We start from the raw sequence: 17,299 nt of genomic DNA on the forward strand, positions 1-17,299 counted from the left end.
GATCCTAGGTACATTCCAAATCCGATTATGCGACTATACACGAGTATGTTATATTGTGTGTCCAAACGCACACACGTAGAGTGGGGATACCCATCAAAACATATCACTCGACTGCATTGTGATAATACTTCCGTTAGTTAAAATCTCCGACAGAGGACATCGTTTATTGTCCATTCATTTATCAAACAAACTCCAACAGAGATCCAGCGAAAGGAGGGAGAGAAAGGGGGTGAGGGCAAAACGTGTTTGCCAACATCATTAAAAATGTAAATGAGTTTGTTTGTTTGCCATCCAGTCCATCAGTCCGCCCATCAAACGTTGTGTCCGAGAGCCCAAAACGTGTGCCAGACCCCAGTTGGGCTGTCAGACAGTCTGTCAGTCTGAGTGGTCAACTCGCCTGTTGTAATTATTTAGACACTTGGGACATTTGGCTTTGAATTTTGCATGAAATGTTGCTGTGCCCCGGCGGCAGATAGAGCCTGTTTGTGTCTCATCTATAATTGATTTTCGTTGGCAGTGAGGCGGAAATTTTAAAACTATATTTAACTATTGTAGAGCTCAATTATTTATGCACCTTTCGCAGCGGCTTTATTGGTAAAGTTTTTGGCAAAATGGATTTGATTAGTGAAAGCCCAGGGTGCCAGTTATACTGACAGTTAGTCAGAATTTAAAATTGCAAAGCCCGGCCCATTGCTCGTAATTAAGTGGAAGGAAGTCGAAAGGTCTCCGCTCCAACTCAAGTCTCGAATGTGAAAATGTGTGTTACATAAACACACATTTGCACCCTCTCCAGCCATAAACTTCAGCCTGGAAAAACTCGTAATGGCGTTGATGACATGATGAATACTCCACATGAGTGGCGGACATCCGTTATTTGAGAATGAGTGGCAGGGTCGCATTGTGTACGCTGCCTGCCAGCAACCAACAAAAAATATAAAGGACTCGACTGTCTGTGTGTGTGAGCATGCTTGGTTTTGTTTGTGTCTGTGTTTGCCATGGCTGCAGCTACACAAGGCAAAACTATGGCCCCCACAGACAAGGCCACACCACAAGCTTAAATAGAAGTGAAAATTGCATTTAATTGAATGTTAAATGTAGCAAAGTAGTGAAAATTGAATTATATTTGAGTTATTATTTGAGTTAGTTTTTCTTAAGACATTCAATAGTGAATATTTTCGGGATTAACAAAAAATAAGCTGTATCGAGGAAATATAGAATAGAGAAAAATCAGCTTTATGTACAATAAATTTAATATTCTTTTTACCCCCTATAGGAAACTGTGTGGTTCAACGTCCTTACCAATCGGATCAGCTGATTCGAGAAGGCAGCAGCAAACGGGTGAGTTAATTAATAATTTTGGGTCCATCATATTCCAGACACACTTTCCCCCCAAAATAATTGTGCAGTCGTGATCAATTAACAGCAATTAAAGTATTATTTAATTTGAATGGCATTTGCAAGTCAGTGCAAAATTTATATATTTAATTTTGTGTGTCGTTTTGGATTACATATTTGTTGGGGCTTTTTCTGTTGGAGTTGAGAAAGCACTTTTTGGCGCATTTACATAACTAAAAGTTAAGCCAACGGCAAACAGCAACGAAACGTGAAAAGCCAAACGGAATGGCAGCGGAAAGTGGAAAATATTTATGTGGAAAAGCTGCATTTCCCGGCATTCACAGCTTACATACGTGTCAGCATGTGGTAAGGCAGCAAATAAAACAAAAATATAAATAGAATAGGAGCAAGAAATGATAACAAGAAATTAATTTCACTTTCGACTACGAGGGACCTTAATTATTATTATACATGACGTCCGCGTAATATTAGCCTTAATCGGAGCCCTTTTTCACCGTTTCTTTTCCTGTATTCTGGGGGGGATTTATTTTCAGATCTACTCTTTGGACGACGCCGAGTGCAGCGAGCTGTGCAGCTGCGGGGAGGCCCTCACCCTGACCTGCCACGCCCTCTGCGTGCCATTCGCCCCCTGCCGGACGGCTCTGGCGTTCTACAGCCACGCCTCGCCCGCCTACCAAGCGTTCCGCGGTCGCTGCCTCTGCTACTCGGGTCGCTTCATCTGCATGAAGCCGCCGCTCGGAGAGTACATCCTGCCAGGTGAGTCGCGACTTTGGCTACGTCACTGCCCCATTATGGAACGTGTCGGGGGTCTGCCACGGGTTGAGCACTTAACGGTTATCGCCGGCGACAGGCGATGACGATGCAGGGCTGTCAAGTACGCAGCATTTTTGCGGCTCCTCCTACTCCCTTTTCACGGCACCAACGCATCTCTATTCTACTTGAAAAACCTTTGTCGGGGGCTTCATCTTCTTCACTCTGTAGAGCACTTCAGGCCACATTTGACACAAAACCCCATTGTGGGTGCAGGGTGCAGGGTGCAGGGCTAAATGTTGCGTGGTTCTTGTCCATGCTTGCCACATGCCACTTGCGTGCGTTTTTCTCCGTGCGATGGCCACCAGTAAATTACGTTTGCTGCAATTGATGTTGCATTCTCACCCCTATTTATTTCGTTCTTTTACCAGGTGGCGTCTTCTTGCTGCTGGGCTACAGTGCTGCAGATGAGGCACTGCTCCGACCACACACAAATCTGGGGGTGCAGGATGCCGTTCGTGCCCTGCAGCAGTACGTAACCACATACATCGATAATCAGGTAAGCCAGCGAAAGAACTATGGCCAACAATGTACGTATATTAATTGCATTTCGCTGATGCTTTCCACTCCACTTTCCACTCTACTTTGACCTGGCGCAGACCCAGTGCACGCTGACGCTCTTCAATATGACCGAGGAGAACATCATCATTGCAGCACGCCTGCCGCACGATGGTAAACTCAAAGATATTGAGCTGCTGCGGAAAGAGAAGGTGGGTCAACATGCCAGAGGCCACACAGAGACAGACTCCAGCAAATCTATTTCCTTTTCCCTAATAATCCATTTACCCAATAACCCAACATTTATGGCTTATCTGGTTGCTTGCAGGACGAGTGCACCGCGATTCTGAAGACCATCAGTCATCAAATCAATACCGAGCACAATGAGCTACAATCCCACCGACTGCTGAGCATTTTCAAAATGTCCGAAGTCGAGGTCATCTGGCCGGAGAGCACGAGTGCTGCCCAGAGTGGGCATGGGCAGGCGCGTGGCTGCCACCGGCTGCTCCACCTCGCGCTCCTCCTCTCGCTGGCCTATCTCTCCACGACCACGCTGCGTATGAGCGATGCGAGCAGACAGGGCCGGCTAGGACTAGCGACATGACAGCCGCATAGCTAAGGGCTGAGGATTGCAATTGGATAACTGTACGTAGTAGATATCTGTAAGGGCGGGAGTGGTGGAACTATATTCGATATACGGATCGTGTGTAATGATAGCTATAACTTAATATATGCCGCATCGGGGCATCGGGGATCGGGGAGTCGAGTGGTAAAACGTATCTTATATAGCGTAGCGTATGATATGAATATATGTTGTATACATTTAGGGGCTAGTTCTGTGTTTAGCTGCGATTTTTGTAATGCTTTGTTGTTGAACCCTGACGATGTTGCCGATGTCTGTTTTGATACGTATGTGAAGCATTACGATACAGTACATACGAGTATATACAATATAGAACTCAACCTAGATTTATGTATACTTTAACGTGAAAAGTAAAACTGCTGTCTACATAATAATATTCTTAGCTAATAAAAAAAACAGACACTCGAGAGTTGGATTTGATGTGGACTGTACATAGAATGGGTTTAAAATATGGTACTACCCGTAGCTAGTGTTTTATACGGTAAACAATATATATATACACTCTGTCAGTCATTCGTCATTATCATACCCACTGCAGGCAATATTCCATTGCTACTTTTTGTTGCTATTTAAGCTCTATAAAGTTCTTGGCCGCCTCCATTAAAAAGAATTATTAACCGCCTTAACAATGTTTATTTCTCATGCATACTCCTTTTTTCTCTTTTGATTTTTAATTACATTTTAATGTGTGCGAACGGTCGGAACCGGTCGGTCAGGCGCAGGCCTTTTGCACAGCCAACACCAACGGCCAACCGAATGAACTCATTTAACACTCCCAAGCGAAATAATATTGTTAATTTATTTCACCGTTTTCCTTTTCGTTTGGAGGCGCGAAAACAATTACGGTTTCATTATCCATTATGCGTTCTGCATTTCAATTGTTTCCACACACTCACACACACACAGCTCTCTCGCAAAGCCGCAGGAAGATCTCCGGCCAGCAGCCATATTCGCGCCTCGTTTCAACAGGTTTCATTGCTATCCCAGAATCCCGATTAGCATTTCCGTTTTTCTGTATATATCGTACAACCGACAACTTAAAAAACTCAATTAACGTAATTAAATACTAACAGTACATATCAATATGAACACCTAAACAAAGTTTACACACAAAACCAAGTTCTTACAATGCCCCTGCTCGAATCTTTTGTATATAGTTCTTTATAACAATATACAACGATATAATATAACATACGATAAATATACAACAGTAATGGATATGAAACCATCAGATAAATTGAACTGTATATCGATTGAATCTTCAGTTGAGCCTTAAACGAAATATGTAAAGAATAAAGAATAAAACTATTGTAAATAGTATGGGGGGAAAGTAGCAGAAGTATAAGGAGAAAAATAACACCTGGGTGAATGAAAATTCTATGAATATTAATTGAGTGTTCGACACACACACTCAAACACACTCATACTAAAACACAAACACACTCTAAGCCTAAGCTTGACCATTTGACAAAGAGACAGCAGTACGAGTTTCTTTTTGTCACATACTTTGTGGCGGAGAGCAATGTGGAAAATGTGCGCATAACGAAAATGGTCACAATCATGAAAAAATGTCTTCCTTAATGCATATACATGGCGATATGTATTATGTTTATATACATATAAATATATATATATATATCTATATATACCTATACAATATACAATTTCTGGCAAGACCATAGCCTGCGCTTCAGTTAGAAAAATGATAATGTAATATACGATTATATAGTGCATATATAGCAAGGGGCTAAACCATATCATTATCAAATATCCTTGCAAATTATACCACTGTTGACATAAAACTATGAACTAATCCCAGCATATCTAAGCAAATATACCCCTAACTAATTATACATATTAATATATACAAAATATACATACAGTACGAGTAAAGTTATAAACGTTAGAGAGCATTGGCAACTACTTTAATAGTCTCTAGAGAAAAAGCAACGCTTTAACCTTAAAATAAAGAAATACATCTAGCAAAAAGTGTGTAAAGTTTATTGAGAACCTGCTTAAGGCATACTATATTATAGCTAAATATTAGACGAATTTAAATCTAACCAACCAGGCCAGCCCCAATAACAAGCGCAGTCAGAGGAGTGACAAGGATGAAGCAGAGGAGGGGAAACTGTACGAGTATCTCTAGGATTATTGGAATAATAAGTGGAGCTGTTGTTCATTTGCTGGGCAACTGCATATCGTTTTAATGGCTACTATATCGTTATCAGTTGGGGGTATATCGGAGTCCACTCGAGTGTATTGTTTCAGCCCGTCACTCGGGGTGCGGCACAAGACAAAGCGTAGCTACAATGTAAAGTACCGTTGAAGAAAATAAATGATAAAAATAGAAAGGAAAACGAAAGGAAAGGAAATTACAAAATAGACGCATTAATGTAAAAAGCAAAGAAAATGAAGGAAATAAAAACTAGCACACAAATACGAATCCCTAGCATGGATGCATAAAAAGTAGCATGAACTTAAAGCAGAGCATAACTCTGGCAATTGTGCATCGGGCATACTTGCATGAGAAAAACCTTAAGTGGAAACCTACACAGTAAACAGTAAATAGGATCTATACGATATGTTAGGAATACATTTGTGGGCTTTATGTTAGCGTATACAACCAACTGAAGTACATGGATAAAGTTAAATATAAATTATAAAATAAAGCGAAACATAAATGAGAAACCAAGCGATATTTGTAATAAAACATTGTAAGAGAAAAAAAAGCAACAAAATATAGAAAGTAAAATTAAACAATCGACTTTTAAAGTTTTCTGGGTTCTAGGCTGGGGTTCAGTTCTGTTCTGATCTGGATTTTAAAGCTATTGGAAACCGTTTTCTGGTAAGTAAATCCGTTCACTTTTGTGGGCCACGTGCGACTCTCGATGTGCACTTCATTATTGACCCCCAAAAGCCCCACAGCGATCGGCAACTAAGTATGTGACACTATTGAGTCGAACAAAGCCAGGACTACAATGGAAAATATACGTACAAGGCGGAGCATACGTATGCAACAAAGACAGCTGGAAAAAAGACCTGCTTCAGGAGCAAACATATCCATAAACAAGGCTACAGCAAAACGAGCCAGAAAGGCAGAACACGTTTGGCGACCGAAACTTTGCATACCCTTACAGATCCATCGTTACTCTGACAACTATATGATATAGTACACTCGATTCAGATAAATATCGACTATGTCAACTTATACATATTTTAGGGAAGCGGAAATTAAAAGACTAGCTACACAGCAACCCACAGACAGATGTATCTTAATTGTTTGATTCTGATCAAGGATATATACATCAAATAGTGTCGGAAATACTGGGTAAAATTCGAATACCCTCTGCCAGGGTATAACAAGAAAAGAATAAAGAAAATGGAAAAAAAAATAAAAAGAAAAAGCCACACAATGCTTTTGTATTTTTGCAAGGAACAAAAGATGAGCACAAGACAAAGACACTTGCTCAAGGCAACGCCACGCCGTTTCATGGCTTAAACTCAAGTTCCCAGGAACCACTCCAATGCGCCGCACTCGACGACACAAACACACCCATCCAGAGAGCCAGAGCGCCAGAGAGCCGGAGAGCCAGAGAGCAACAAAGAGTAAGGTCAATCATTGGAATTTTGCCAGTTAATTCGCATACAAAAGGCGCTGGCCCAGAAGAGAATGAAAATAGCACGAGGCAAGAGTTCCTGCTCTGCCTCTGTGCCCCCTGACCTGCCACGCCCATTATGTGCATACCGGGTGGCTGAGTTCGGCATTTATACTTCCACTTAATTAGGTAATAAATGATTGAAGAAATTATGTCTAGACGTGAGGACAATTTCGATGTCTTGGCCTGGGGGCCACATACTTTGACTGGGAGCCAATTCATTTCTGGCACGTGAGGGGTTAAAATGTTACGAATTTCCACACAATCACACAACGCCTGAGAGAGGGAGGGAAGTGTGGGAACACACACACAAAAGGAAAGAGAGGAAAACAATCACATATGGGTGTGTGACTCATATACATAAATTCGAAAGGTATTTGGTTTGATTTGACAGCAAGGAAAGGAAGATTGTAAACAATTGTTTGTGTTCTCTTTGTTCCCTTGTATTCAATTTGTAGTACTCCTACCTGCCGCTGCTAAGTGGCAAAGTTTTCATACAATATCTATACACTTACATAAATAATCAGCTTCACATAGATACATATATATTTGTTCACATTTAATATCATTCACAGGGGCAGAACGATGGCTGAATAGCAAAACTGAAAATGAACCGTAATGAATGCGGGGAGGCACTGAGTGAGTGTATGCGGGCTTGCCAGTTCATTAAAATGGCACAAATGCTGAAGGTCGATGATGTGGGGCCTATAGTATACAGATACAGCGTAAGGATGGACGCACTAGAGATGTGCATCTGTCTTACCAACCCGAATGGAACGAAAAGAAAAGATTTAAGCTAAATTTATTTTTTCCGCATTCGAAATCTACAGGTATTTATTTAGGTATATCTTTTTTCGTGAGAGATGTTGAAAATGAAACAGTCTTCGCCCATCTCTAATTCTTTCATACTCGTTGATACTCGTACTCGTATCTAGTGTTCCAGAGAGTGCGTGGCCGTTTTGCTGTTGTTGCACGCACATTTATCAGGCTGCGATGATTACGTGTTTCCCATTTTATGGCTAAAACTGTTGCGCCTACAACTCTCCGTCCATACCCTCTCCGCAGCGCTGCTGAGCTGCTGGGGTAAGTGGGTCTCTGTCTCTGTCTCTCTGTCTGTTTGTGACTCTGTTTCTGTTGCTGTTTCTGTGGCTGCTGCTGCTGGCTTTGTTCTACTTGGAATTGCCTTTTATTTTGCGCTAATTGAAGTTGCTGCCATCATATATACATATACATTTTTTTTTCTCTTCACCTCCCCCACAAACATAGCCCACATATCCTCGTGCTGTTTGCTTTTATTGCCGCTTCTATGTTTTGCCTGTTTTTGCAATTTTAATTAAAAACGTGTTTATAACAGCGCATAATGCTGATGAGTGAGTAGAATAATTTATTTCGAACATAAATAAAGCCATATATGTATGTATGTATAGAGCCTGGACTAATGCGAAAAGGCAAGTGTGCTGGCAGTCAGTTGATTTGAGTTGAGGTAATTAATGGCCAGATCCAAGTATTTAAATCGGTTTATCGTCTCGCAATTGTTTAAGATGCTCCCCCTTTCAGCATTCATACAGAACATATTTTTTTCTACGTACATTTAATAGGGCTTGATCTATATCAACGGATTTACGTTTAATAGCAGCTTTAAGGTGGAAAACTTTATTAATTGCCAACCGACTTCGATAGGGAAAAAACGCAGTTAAAGTCGAGCTGAAAGTCGTGTCGACATGGCCATGCAAGGATGCAACATTTTCCGCTGCAATTTATTGCGAATACTCGTACACTCGTACAGAAGAGTCCCTACTTGGCTGGCGCATTTACACATTACGAATTCCTTTGCATAACGCTGTGGGGAATGTATATTGCCAGGCAGTCAGGCTGAGTGCCGGATGCCTGAGTAAGAAGCCACCGCCACAGAATCCTCAGCAGGAGGCGCCGCAGCAGCACAAAGAATTCAATTGAATTGATATTCAAATGCGCACTGCCAGCACACAGAGAGAGGGGAGGCATCCATTATTTGTCGATTTTACACATGGCACATAGGAAAATGTAGAAATGAAAAAGAAGGAGGAAGTCATCTATGCATAAAGTATAGGTATGGTATGTATGTACATAGGTATTCCAGGCAAGTGCAAAGTCCCGATTCTAGCTTTCATTAGAGCGCTACGGTGGCCAATGATCAGTGAACATTTTTTGATGGCCTGCAGTCGCAAACTATTTTTACGCCATTTGCCAAAAACCCAGGCCAAAAAGCCAAGCCAACACAGGCCAGGCCCAAGCCCAGGCCCAGGCCCGACCACCTTTGGCTCAACAAAACATGGCCAGGACCCTCAGGAGCTGCATTTGCATAACTTGCTGCTTCCCAGAGAAGAACAAAGCCGAAGAGGAGTGGAATTCAAGAGAATATCGAAGACAGATAGACGGCTCAGGCTCCGGCTCCGGCATAGTCTCAGCGTTCGATGCGCTCCAGACAAGCAGCCAAGTGCAGAAATAACACAAAATAGATGGCAATGCAAGAGGCAAAAGAAGACTAAAAAATACAAAAATATATGTGTATACTATGCGGGAGAAAAAACTGCTAAGCAGCCAAATACTCGAGCATTTGCAAACGCGGCAAAGTAGCGAAAATTTGCAAATTGATTGCATTCCTGTGCCGAGCCAGAAGCCAGGAGAAGGTCGAGGAGAAGAGGAGAAGCTCAAATATGAAATCTTCGAGGAGTGCAAATTTTGCACATTTTTTCTGGCAACTTTGGGAATGCTTCTTCCAATTGCCAAAACAAAAGTCAAAGACCCCCCACATACATACTCGTACATATCCAAAGTGCAAGTTTATTACATTCCTCGACCCACTTTGAGGGTCGTGCAGCTGCAGCTCCCACTGCCACTCCCATTCCAACTTCCCACTTCAGCGAAAACCAAATTATGCAAATCTCAAGTTTAATTAGGAAAAGCACAGCTCAACTTTAAATCAATTTTCTCCTCTGTCTACCGCTTTTTCTACTCGGCTCTCTGCTTTTTATTTTATTTGTGCGCTTCATTTGAGCATCCCCATAAAATATTCAGACACTTTGACACACTTTGGTTGTCTGATCCTGCGACTGTACAGAGTAGAGAGTGGTTCGGACTTTGGTTGAGGGGCAGACAAAACCCAAAAACGGTACAAGGCAAATTCTGTTGGCCAACAAAATGACACTTAGTGCAAAACAGGAGAACACATGCCTAATAAATAATTCAGTGCGCAACAAGCGGACAACAAGCGCACTTGTGGCACCACCCCCACCACCCTGCCACACTGCTACGCTCCACACCAAACCACTCCAGCACCATTCTCTCTTACCATGTCTGACAGCTGTTCCTGGATTGGCCCAACGCATCCATATTCACACAAGATTGAAATCTAGTCAGATGTGTTCGCTCCGCTCAAGTGTTGCGTGTTATTCAATGTCCTTCAAGAGTGCCCCGTATCGTTCAGGCTCCCAGTCCATCTGGCTCACCGACCTGATGACCAGGTCCACGGAGACATATGCGGGTCATTTACTGTGCGACGACATCATATTTGAGAGATTTTCGTAGCCAAAGATATGTATCTCTTTGCAGCATTTTGCTACCAGGCTCTGGCTCTGGTGTACAAAAGAAACGAAAAACAATTCAATAAAGCAACACGAAAATCTAATACTGAGACACGGAAATGCTTTTAGCCAGGCCAAAATTCGTCGAAATATAAACCGGGCAACGATGAAAAATCCTCCAAGCTCCTGCTTCCTTCCACAAGCAGTGTATCTACGAATGTGAGTGTCTTCAAGTTTCTGTGTTTCTAATGAAGTTGGGAACTTTCTGCCATATAGGTAAGAATTATGATTTATCAGCGCCTCAGTTTTATTGATATTACAAACCCGGACAGTTACAAGAAAATAATTTTGTCAGAGCTTGAAGTCGAGGTCGTAAAAGTGAAAGATGAGGCTCCGAAAAAATCATTTAGCATAATGATTAAAATAAATCATAATGTATAGAAAGAGAGAGATCCTAAGGAGGAGAGGGATAAAGAAGAGAAGCTAAGCGAACATATGCAAGTGCAGACATTACGTATACGCCACGTAGCCGGCCACGTCCAGGCTCAAACACACACTCTCCTCTCTCCCAGTTACAGCCTGAGATCCGGCAGCAAACAAGCTAAATGCAAACAGACAAACAAAAATGATTTATAAATTGGCAAGACGTGCATAAAATGCTGAGCAGCAGCAGAAAAAACTGTTCCACTGCATACATAATGAGCCTCAGAGCGAATACGATTCCCAGACCAGACCAGACCAGTCCAGGACCGTCCCAGACCAGACCAGGCCAGGCCCCAAACCGAACGGACGCGGGAGATGGGGCGACCAGGAAGTGGCATTTAAATGCGCGCATTTATTCACTTATAAATGCTACAAATAAAAATATGCTAAGGGAAAATATGCTAAAAAGTCAGACCAGCCACGAAAAAAAAAAAAAACACAGAAAAAGATGAAACAGGGGCAAGTGTGTGGCCAGAACTTACTGCAGAAAGTGCCATAATTGTGTGTCTCTCTCTCTCTCTCTCTCTCTCTCTCTCTCTCTCGCTCCCTTGCCACCATATCCCCCCTTTAAATCTCATTTGGCCTGCAGCGGCAGAGGAATTTCTTAAAAGTAAGAACCAAAAAATATCGAAATGCAAAACGAAGACCGAGGCGTAGACACACTTCCAAGCTGATACTTACATATATGCTGGAGACAGCCAACTGTTTCGTAAATTATATTTAGTATCATATACATAACTATTGTACATTGACTCAACTAATAACTCTATATGGTTCTTTACACGTAATCTATCTATCGCGAACTGCTCCAATTATTCCGTTTCAGAATTCTGGTCAAAGTTGTAATACCCTCTCCAAGGGTACTAAAAGAAGAACACTTTCTGGGACGCTGGCTCGGTTACTGTAAGACACAAGTGTGGCTGTTAGAGGCAGCGCCAGCTAGCCAGATACTATCGCCATGCCATGCATGTCGCTTCACACCAGCAGAGATGCACGCATACACCAGCAGGGAAAGCACCACACACAGATACACAGAAACACGGACACACGCATGGAACGCACGCACATATGCCATGAATTTCATTTAGTTTGTACGTGTGTGCGTTAGTTAATATTACACACGATGGTGTGTCAGTGTCTGTGTCTATATGTGGCTTTAAATTACCTCAACCATAAAGTAAACTTGCAAACCCATACGCACACATATGGAGATGGAAGCACGTTTAGCCCCAGCAATATGTTGTTGATGGCATTTTAAAGATGTTGTCTTTCGGTTTTGTAAAATATTGTAATTAGCTTAAATCACCTTTAAAATGAAAGCGATAGAGGCAAATAAAAGGTCAATCAGAAAACTATCAAAATACCACAGGCCGTAAAATAGTAAGGCTTAGAAATTGTATTCACACTCACATTTTTGGCCATAAAATATTTTTATAATTCGCATACCACAAACACCTCCTTTCATACATCAATCTTTGTGTTGCCTATTAGTTTCTATGTAATTAATTATATATAGTTTCATTTCTTATTCGGTATTTATCTTTATCTGAGTTTGTGTATAATTGTAAATAATTAACCAATCACAAAACCATCAATCTTTCCATCAGTTTGACTCTGACCAAAACTACTCCCTGGTCCATAAAGTGCAGCATTTGGCTGCCGTGTCTTTAGGAATCACGTTCTTTAATGGCTGGCAAGTATTTTAGCTTCGGAGATGGCGTCAAATCTCAACAAGCTCCGTGAAATTTCGTTGCATATTAAATGCGCTCCCGGAAAGAGCCTCTGCCCACTGATGATAATGCAGCACACGTGCACTAAAATGCAAGAACTTGAAATATTTATAAGCTAGCTGGCAGATAAATCAGAGGCGCCTGCCCTCAAGCTGTTTTGCAGCTAAATGAAGAAAAATGAAGCGCGCAGTGTTGCCGCACAGGCTCCAGGCAAGAAACTGTCAAACTGCCAGGCCGGGGCCGGAGGCTGCCAATGTGGTGTGGCTGTGTGCACTTTGCTGATGGATTTCCAGGGGAGATTGCCTCCAGACTCAGATTGATGGCGTCAAAGCGAGAAGCCAGCCCAAAAACTGGTGTAAAGGTCAAATTTATGCGCGGTGAAAGTGTTCACAAAGTTCAGGACGATGATGTGTTTAAATATTTTACGATCCTGCCTTCAAAGACGGGCATAAATATGCATGTGAGTGGCAAAACGTGTTGCAGTCTCCAGGATAGGCTCATTAGGCTCTGCTGCTGGGGGACAGCTTTTAGCGTTCAATTAGCCCACTGCAGTGGGCGAAGTACTAGGAAAAACTAAAGACCTAAACTCTGTTGGCAGCTGTGTTGCCAGGCAAACACCCCACCCGATGATTCGCAGGTCTTTCTAGAGCCCATCCAAGGCTCCTCTCTTTCAACGCTTATTTACATGTCAATTGTAAATTGTTTTTCATGTTTTTTTCCCGCTTTTCTTTTTTCCTCTCGTTGAACACTTTTCACTTTAGTGATTTGTTGTGCTCTTTGTTTATCCCAGAAATCGAAAACATGTCGAGCACTTCCCGAATTCCCGAATATTGATACGCCTGCAAGTGTGCCACGAGAATTCCCCCAGGTGGGGCTCTCTCTGCTGACAGACTACCACGGATTTAAAGTGACAGCCCGGCTGGATGGCGGTGGCTTGCTGTCTGGCAGGTGGGGCTTCGGAAAAGCAAATGCCAAGGGGCTGTAGTCTGTAGGCTGGAGGCTGTAAGCAAAATCATCTTCTAGGCATAGCCAAAAAAAGGAAATGTGTCAAACGTCAATCTAATTTCATTTTAACGCTCGACCAGATCCATCCATAGAAAGCCGCCAGAGTTTAGGCTCTGACTCACAGTGTGTTTGCAATACTTATACATATGTATATAGATTTTTCAACAATTTGACAAATCGGATGTTGACATTTGTTGACGTCACACACAAACACACAAATACACGCTCGGGAACGTGACAAAGGGGATAGCAACTCGTCCTTATCCCCATCGATATCCCTCTCCGTTTGGGGAGGTTACAATACAACAATTCTAAATCACTGATGACGCCAATGGATGGCATCTGTAAAACTCAATGAATTGGAAAATGTTATGTTAGCTGCCCCCATTACTCACACATACACACGGCAGCAGGTGGCTTTACAAGGACATCATCGCCTATCCAAAAGCGATACCTTCTTACGAGCACAAATTTCAAATTAAATAATTATATTCACATACGAGTGTTTAAAAAATTGGTGTTTAAAAAGATCATCAGCAGAGTCAATTTCTATCTGTGACACTATTTTTGCACAGGATAACATTCCTTAGGTGGCCGATGGAGTTTGCGACTGAATATACGATATATTAAGAAAAAAATTCGTAAGTAGTCAGAAAAGAATTCGTAAGCTGGTCAAATCCAAATCAGCTAAAAAGTTAAACTAAACAAAAGGAATGGTTTCTCTTTTGAGTTCTAAGAACGATAATAATCAAAAAGATTCACAAAAAACTAAGAAGCGGCGCCTGACTGCAGGCGTGCGTAAATTGAATATGGAGGGGAGAAGCTGCTTTAGAAAATCATTTCAAAAAACGCTGGTTACTCCGACGCAACGCACTGTTTATTACGCACAAATTTATGCATACAAATAAAATGAGAGTAAATTGATTTATCTGCGGCCCAAGAAGGGGAGGCAAGTCGGTGGCCTGGAGCTGGAGGGAGAGGGTCCGCACTCATTCACTGGGGACACATTAGGCGCGGGCCCCACACACGCGGCTCAGCTCGAATGCAAATACCCACACACGCATGCTAATACGCTCGTAAAAAGGCAATTTCCACAAATTCAACGCACCTCAGCCACCTCTGGCCCAGCTCTCACGCATTTGTTTTTTTTTTTTTTTGGGTACCCTGTAATTGTGGAATCTCAGGGGTGTACCATGTTCTTGGAGGACATGCAAATATAATTATATTTTCAGACTAAATTAACAACAAACTTCCAAACACTTCCACACTTCCAGACTCTATACTAAGCTCATTTGGCTAACCAAATCTAATCTACAAGTGTCAATAGCCATGCACCTTTCTGACATTGCAATACTTCTTTCCTTGCCAACACTGATTCGTATATAGGGTCACATAAATTCGACTCAACTATACGACTTTCACATGATTTCAGGGAGCGGGAGACGCTAACTCAATTTTCTATTTGCAAAAATGTTTGTTCCATTGTGGTTGGGTCTGTGTCTGAGGTCAGAATAACTGGAGGTGGCTTGGGCCTGGTGCTGGTGCTGGTGCTGGGTGGGTGCATGAGGGTGTGTATGTTGAGCAGCAGTCAGGTGCCACCCTCTGTCCATTTGGGCACCAGCGAGGCATAACTTATGCCACAGACACTCACGCACACCCGTATATTCGCTCTCACACACATGTTTTGCATACAATATGTCTGTGTGTGGAGGTCTCCGTGTCCCAGCATACATTTATTTCAATTTTTACAACTCGGATGCCATCTCTCTCTCTCTCTCTCTCTCTCTCTCGCTCGCTCGCTCTGTCTCCTTCCCCAGGAACTGCCTTCAGCTCTGGTAATGCGCTTTCAGCCATCGACATTGGCTTCGGTATCGTTGGCGGTTCTTCGTCCGCTTTACGATTACGTTTTACAAGATTTGCATAAACACTTTTATCGAAATATAAATGACTTAAAGTGCTTTGAATATATAATGTGTATGTTATGCCCTGTACTGGGGATAGTTTGACTATTTATTGAAACAGATGAAGAAATTCGATTTTTTTCTATATTTCTAAATAAAATGTTAATTGAAATGACAAGATTGGTTAGCTTTAGCGCTTTTGGCAGGTGGCCCGATATTTTACTCATATCTGCGTCTGCGAGCTGAGCCGGGGGCTTGCACCCTGGTATTATAATAATTCTCAATAGCAAGTTATTATATCAAAGTCCTTAGATACCTTATTTACCATTAAATGAGCTTTAATGATATCTAATTGAAAATTATGAAAACAAGAACTAAGAAAACAAAGCAATTCCCTTCAAAAAATTTCAGATACAAATGTCAAATAAATTCTTCCAAATGTCTAATATAAAAAATTAACAATTTCCCTGAAAGAGTATACAAACTTTGAGGTAACAGGGAAAGTATATATCGCACCTAAATTTCCCTTGCATTGCCTTCATGAATTTTGCAATTCTCGGGCGTCACATTATGCTCCACTTTTATGGCGTCACTTTAACGAGCTATCACTCCCGAGCAGTTTTTGGCAGAAAAGGCTTTTGAAACAGGCTATTGGCCGGAGGAAATTGCCTAGACAATGATCAGGGAAGAAGGGAAAAGCAGAGCATTTCAGGTAATCCAAGCAAGCCTTTAATCAATAACGAGGTCAAACAGATACTGTTGGTGGTATTCTGGTGGTTTTTTACTTCTTTTTCCCCATGGTCTCAAGTGGCATACCGCGGTTCTTGCCGCGCAGCTTGATGCCGATGATGCGCTCGATCTTGGCAAGAACTTGATCCTTGGGTATTCCGCGTCCGGCCTCGTAGTCACCAATGACTTGCGGCTTCTCGCAAATCTTGCTGGCAAGATCCTTCTGGCTTAGCCCCTTGGCCTGGCGTCCCTGCATAATCAGACGGCACACGTCCTGTGGCAGCTTCTCGCGACGCTGAGATATATTCTCGTAATCCAAATTAGTCGAGCTCATCTTCGTAGCGGCGTTCCACGAAAGTTCAGCAATCTGCAAAAAACCGTTCAAAGAAAGCGTTCAGAAATCGTTTCAAAAATGTTGAAAATATTCCCAAAAAACGTACGAAAAATGTTGAGAAATTTTACTAAAAATCTTTTAAAATAAAAATCCTTTCCGTGCGCTCCGAAAACTATTTTGCTTGTAATGAAACTGTTTCTACAATGCCTATTGCGAAAGTGACAATATCGGAAAAACAGATTATAAATCTCAGGGCCAACTGAGTTCAGGGATATCCACAATGATATGCATAATACAAAATGCCAGCGACAACAAACTAACAAAAGTCAAAGCAATTGTAATAAATGACAGTCAGACATCTGCCAAATGGGCAAGGACGTGGGCGTGGGCTTGGAGATGGGCGTGGGCGCTGGCGTGGGCATTGGGGGTGTGGGTTGTGAATGCTGCCTTGGCAAATGCCAGCTCTGCAAATCCTTGCCTGAATCTGGATTTCCTTCCCACAGATTTCCATCCTTCGTGGAAGTGATATCCACTCGAAATGGCGCGTCCCGGGCTGGGCTGTGTAAGAAATTTTCTAGCATTTTAGCA

General features: G+C 42.2%; 1 protein-coding gene and 1 pseudogene across 4 annotated transcripts in view; one reads left to right on the forward strand and one right to left on the reverse strand.

The window, feature by feature from the left end:
- The window catches only part of LOC6587658, a 58,595-nt gene extending 53,674 nt beyond the window's left edge, over positions 1-4,921 (forward strand). For 3 of the 4 annotated variants that reach the window (XM_026990326.1, XM_026990334.1, XM_026990337.1), the window contains 5 exons: positions 1,274-1,338; positions 1,890-2,112; positions 2,538-2,665; positions 2,766-2,876; positions 2,993-4,921. In XM_026990326.1, coding sequence (XP_026846127.1) covers positions 1,274-1,338; positions 1,890-2,112; positions 2,538-2,665; positions 2,766-2,876; positions 2,993-3,268 — 803 coding nt within the window. In that variant the 3' untranslated portion in view covers positions 3,269-4,921. The remainder of the gene's footprint in view (positions 1-1,273; positions 1,339-1,889; positions 2,113-2,537; positions 2,666-2,765; positions 2,877-2,992) is intronic. The other variant, XM_026990344.1, reaches the window with a different exon arrangement.
- Positions 4,922-16,337: 11,416 nt separating this feature from the next.
- On the reverse strand, positions 16,338-16,849 carry LOC6587959 (annotated as a pseudogene).
- Between the last annotated feature and the right edge of the window lie 450 nt (positions 16,850-17,299).

This window comes from Drosophila persimilis, unplaced genomic scaffold (genome assembly GCF_003286085.1).
Source record: "Drosophila persimilis strain 14011-0111.01,24,50 unplaced genomic scaffold, DperRS2 tig00000000-arrow-pilon, whole genome shotgun sequence".
NCBI lineage: Eukaryota > Metazoa > Arthropoda > Insecta > Diptera > Drosophilidae > Drosophila > Drosophila persimilis.